General features: G+C 43.0%; 1 protein-coding gene across 1 annotated transcript in view; it reads left to right on the top strand.

Annotated features, from left to right (window-relative positions):
• Nucleotides 1–5,095, top strand: part of gfap (glial fibrillary acidic protein) — a 51,093-nt gene extending 45,998 nt beyond the window's left edge. The window contains exons 8-9 of the mRNA XM_060848576.1: nt 4,078–4,163; nt 5,054–5,095. Of these exons, the coding sequence (XP_060704559.1) occupies nt 4,078–4,163; nt 5,054–5,095 (128 nt within the window). The remainder of the gene's footprint in view (nt 1–4,077; nt 4,164–5,053) is intronic.
• Nucleotides 5,096–6,070: the final 975 nt, after the last annotated feature.

Below are 6,070 nucleotides of genomic sequence, written 5' to 3'. Positions count from 1 at the left end.
CATACGCACACACACAAACACAGAGACACCATACACATATATATACATACACACACACATATACACAGACACATACACACACAAACGCAGAGACACCATACATATATAGATACACACACACACACGTACACAGACACATACACACACACATATGCACAGGCACATACACACACAAACGTAGAGACATCATACACATATATACACACACATATACACAGGCACATACACACACAAACGCAGAGACACCATACACATATATACACACACACATACACACAAACGCAGAGACACCATACACATATACACAGACACACATATACACAGACACATACATACACACAAATGCAGAGACACCATACACACACACACACACACATATATATATATGTACACACACACAGACATATACACGGACACATACACGCCCACAAATGCAGAGACACCATACACATATATACACACACACATATACACATACACATATGTACACACAAACACAGAGACACGATTCATATATATACACTCACCCACACATATACACAGACACATAAACACACACACATATGCACAGGCACATACACACACAAACGCAGAGACATCATACACATATATACACACACACATACACACAAACGCAGAGACACCATACACATATACACAGACACACATATACACAGACACATACACACACACGAACGCAGAGACACCATACACATATATACACACACATATACACAAACGCAGAGACACCATACACATATACACACACACACATATGCACAGACACATATACATACACACATATACACAGACACATACACATACACACACACAAATGCAGAGACACCATACACATATACACACACACATATACACAGACACATACACACACTCACAAACGCAGAGACAACAAACACATACACACACATATACACAGACTTATTCACACACACACAAATGCAGAGACACCACACACATATATATACACAGACACATACACACACATACACACAGACACATACATACACACAAACGCCGAGACACCGTACACATATATACACACACATATACACAGACACATACACACACACAGATACATAGACACACACACACACACAAACGCAGGGACACCATACACATATATATACACACACATACACACAAATGCAGAGACATCATACACATATACTCACACACGCACAGACACTTACACACACACACACAAACGCAGAGACACCATACACATATATACACACACACATATACACAGACATATACACACACACATATATACACAGACACATACACACACACACATATAGACAGACTCATTCACACACACACAAATGCAGAGACACCATATACACATATATACACACACATATACACAGACACATACATACATACATACAGATACATGCACACAGACAAACGCAGAGACACCATACACATATATATGCACACACACACATATACACATACACATGCACACACACAAATGCAGAGACACCATACACATATATACACACACATATACACAGACACATACACACATATACACAGACACATGCACACACACACACACAACGCAGAGACACCATACACATATATATATATACACACACATCCATATACTCACACACACATACATATGCACATACACACACACACAAACGCAGAGACCCCATATACATATATATACACACACACATATATACACACACACACACACATTCAGAGACACCATACACAGGTCTAGCCTGAAGAGTTTTGTCACTCTGTCAGCCAGGTCTCTGTGATAGTAATAATGCCACATGCCCTTGAGATAATCACCCTCAATTCATTGTCCACTTTACACAGATACCTTGTGTTAAATAAATGTCATCCAGCCTTGCCATGGTCCCTTGTGCCTTCCCTTCGATGTGTTTGTACTGTCTTATGAGACTGACTTGGTTCTTTGACACTTGTCTATGCATCAGCCCTAACTGTACTGCCGCTCTGTATTCCATCCCCTGACAAATTACTTTAAACTCCCAGCCCTCTCCCAAATCATTCCAGCCCACCCTTCCAACCAGTTTTATTCAGACTCCAGTAGTATCTATTGACGGAGTCAGTTGGAGTACTGTGTACAATTCTAGTTGCCGTGCTACAGGAAGGATATCATTAATTTGGAGAGGGTGCAGAAAAGATTTACCAAGTTGTTCCCGGAACTGGAGGACTTGAGTCATGAGGAGAGACTGGATCGGCTTGCACTTTTTCACCAGAGTTTAGGAAGTTGAGGACTGACCTTATAGCAGTTTATAAAATCATGAGGGACATAGATAAGGTGAATAGCCAATGTCTTTTCCATAAGGTAGGGGAGTCCAAAACTAGGAGGCATTTCTTAAAGTGAGAGGAAAAAGATTTTAAGAAGGACTTGAGGGGGCAATGTTTTCACTCAGAGGGTGGTTCATGTGTGGAATAAACTACCAGATGAAGTGGTAGATACAGGGACAGTTACATTTAAAAGACATTTGGACAGGTTCATGAGTAGAAAAGGTTTGGAGGGATATGAGCAAAACACAGACCAATGGGGCTGGTTAGTTTGGGAACCCTGGTCAACATGGATGAGTTGGTTTGTTTCAGTGCTATATGACCCGGTGACTCTGAGTTTATGACACAGATTGAGGTCAATGGTTTCTGTCTTGCCAGTATTTAGGCGCAGGAATGTGCTTCAGTTGGGATCCGTGATCTTATACAACAATTTGGAGGCAGAGAAATGTCAAGAGTGTGAGGAAAGGAATGCGCAAACAGCAGGGAGCAGGATGCTATATTATGAGTGATATACGGCAGGCAATGTATCAGTTTGAATTAATGGTCAGAAGCTACGAGAGTTGGTTATTTGAGAGTGCTGAGGGAAGTGTCTTTATGCAGTGGATTGAAGTTGGCTTGGCTGGGAGAGGAGAATGTGGGGAGCATCCAAGGAACAACTTTGCCTTCTCAGTGAAATGAAAGTGTTAGCAGGAAGCTGAACTCCAGACTGGGAATGTGAATGAGAGGAGGAGATACAAGTAAGGACAGGCGTGGGAAACTCACTCAGTGCAAAGGCTGGGAGCAGGAAGCAAAGAAATATCTTGGTGAGAAATCTGGGCAGATACTTGGGCAGACAGGACAGAGATATGGGCGTGAAAGCAAGTCGAGGTGCTCAAGGGGGGAAGATTTTTTTTTAGTTTTGCTTTTTTTATTTTGTTTTTTACTTTGCAGACAAAAAAAGGGAGGTGGGGGGCACGATGGCTGAGGGGTTAGCACTGCTGCCTCACAGCACCAGGGACCCAGGTTGGACTCCAGCCTTTGGAGACTATGCAACTCCCCATAGACATTCTCCCCATGTCTGCATGGGTTTCCTCTGGGTGCTCTGGTTTCCTCCTACAGTCTAAAGATGGGCAGGTCAGGTGAATTCCTGATGAAGGGCTTTTGCGCAAAACGTTGATTTTCCTGCTCCTCGGATGCTGCCTGACCTGCTGTGCTTTTCCAGCACCACTCTAATCTAGACTCTGGTTTCCAGCATCTGCAGTCCTTGTTTTTACCAGGTTAGGTGAATTGGCCGTGCTAAATTGCCCATTGTTTGATGCATTAGTCAGGGGTAAATGTAGAGTAATAGGGGAATGGGTTTGGATGGGTTACTCTTCAGAGGGTCGGTATGGACTTGTTGGGCCGAAGGGCCTGTTTCCACACTGTAGGGATTCTATGATTGTGCCAGAGGAGTAGGAAGGTTTAGAGGTAAGAGCTACATCACACCAGGGTAAGTTTGTAAAGGTGAAGATGTAGCCCTGCTGGGAGATCCCCTGAAGGGGAATTGTAACATCATGCCTCAGTCAGTTCTTTATCAAGCTGAAATCTCAGTGTTATTACCAATCAGTGAGAGAGCTGAGTAACAAGTTACTCTGTGAACCCCTCCTCTAGCCACCTCCCCTCCCAAACCAGCCCCCACCAAACGCTCAAACTCTTCCCTTGTTCCTGATCCTGAGAAGCTGCATGGAGTATGTTTCTTGTCTCAGGTTGGAAGATGTCAATGACCTTTGCGTACTGTTCCCACAGAGACAAGCCTGGAATCTAAAGGCTCCACGGACATTCAGGCCAGAAGGAATATTCTGATAAAAACAGTGGAAACAAGGGATGGACAGGTTAGTAACCCTGAGGAAACACTCTGTAGACATACAACTGGCATTGTATACTTGGTAGGCCACACCTCTGTCCAGTGCTGACACAGCAACCAATCCAAGCCAATCCTGAACCCAATCCCACAGCCAGTCCCACATCTTAATCTAGACTGCCAGGCATGAAGTCCAACACTGACCCAGGCTTTTTCATGTATTAGTCTGTGCTAAACTTAAACACCTGATCTTCCAAAATCCCTGCAAACCCAAAAGTAACATCTTCACAAACTGAAAGCAAGTTGAAAGATTTGAATTTCGAGAGCACCTCTCCTGATCTCTGGTCCAAAGTCCTGCGCTGTCAGTGGAGTATTTTTGTAATCATTATTCACTGTAAGAAATACTGCAACCAATGTGCACAGAAAAAGATCCCACCAAGGGTTCAGTGAAACAAACAAGGCAGTTTTAATGATTTATAGTTGAGGGATACTTATTGGATGGGAAATAGGGGGGGAATCTATCCAGCTCTTTTCGTTAATAGTGGCTGTGGGATCATTTACACTGACCTGAGAGGGTACAGAGGATATTACTTCAGAACCTCACTTCAGCACCAGCATGTCCAACTGCCCTGCACTCCATCTGTTTATCCCCAGCGACAAAAACTTGTTCAAGGCAGACAGACAAACCCTATACTGTCCAAAGCTGTGGACCTTGTTGTGTGGCAGGGCTGACATTAGGAGACTCTCTTATTGCTGAGAAAGTCCACTTCAGTTCTGTTCACCATCACTGGTGCAGCCTGTGGTTTGATTTTGCTGATTAAAAGACAGTTTTCTTGATGAAGAAAGACTTGAGATGACATTTAAATTTAATATTTAGGAAAATGTCATCCCCTGATTTACTTTTTTTCTGTCTCCCTACAGGTAATCAACGAGACCAGTGCAGAACGTAAGGAGATGCCATGAGGGGAGTAGGTCTGGCCTAGTGGAGTGAGCAGCCTCCTAGCACATGTAGAGTAGGCTGCTGTAGCCATTTCTGGAGTAGGTGACAGAAAGTAGGAAGTGGGATCCCGGGATAGTGTAGCACTTCAACACAGTAAAAGTGGACAAAACTTCATTAAGATACACATTTAACAAACTTAAGCTTGAAAAGTGTTGTATTTGCAACTATGCGGAAGTTGACTTGACTGAACTTGGGGTGGTTTAGATGGAATCTCTAGTATTGTAACAGTCAGAGTTTCAGGTTTCCTCTCATCCTTAACAACTGTAGACAGCGCGACTTACCTGAATATTGTGTTTGCTACTGGCTTTAGTTTTGAATTTTGATTTCTCATTTTTAAAAAAGACCCTTGGCCCCTCAGTCCCCGTACCACACAGTGGCTGAGGTGAAGCCCTGTACACAGAGTGAGGAAATACTCACCATCTTCCTTTTCGATATATAACTAAAGTTTTAACTTTTGATTTTGATCCAGCCTATCACTGGTTAAACAGTAGGATTACCAAACCAGCACCCTTCACTATCTGGTGATAGTTTGGGACCAAGCTTATGTGCAAGACCAACAGGCAGCAGCACAAATCGATTCTGGCAACTGAATCTCCTACTCGGATCAAATTGATGTCTGCATGTGACAGCACCTTTTCTCACTAAACACTGAGTTTATTTTTCCGAACTTGCGTGACTCCAGTAATAAGCTAACTGCCTTCTGTGTGGAGCATCTTTGGGGCTGTCTTTTGTGCTCACTGCCTCTGTCTAAAATGCTCTTTGCTTTTTCTGATGCAAAAGTAACAATAAAAGGCTTTTAAATCATTGGAGTTTTCTCAATTCATCAGCTAAATGTGTATCTGGGTCGGTTTGATTACGGGTGACTATTTTGGGTTCATGGATTCTTGGATCCATTGGGTTCAATTCCTGATCTCCCTCAATTACAAAGCTCAGGTTTG

The sequence above is a fragment of the Hemiscyllium ocellatum genome, chromosome 32 (assembly GCF_020745735.1).
Source record: "Hemiscyllium ocellatum isolate sHemOce1 chromosome 32, sHemOce1.pat.X.cur, whole genome shotgun sequence".
NCBI lineage: Eukaryota > Metazoa > Chordata > Chondrichthyes > Orectolobiformes > Hemiscylliidae > Hemiscyllium > Hemiscyllium ocellatum.
The sequence above is the reverse complement of the archived record's forward strand: the minus strand, read 5'-3'. Positions and strand labels throughout refer to the sequence as shown.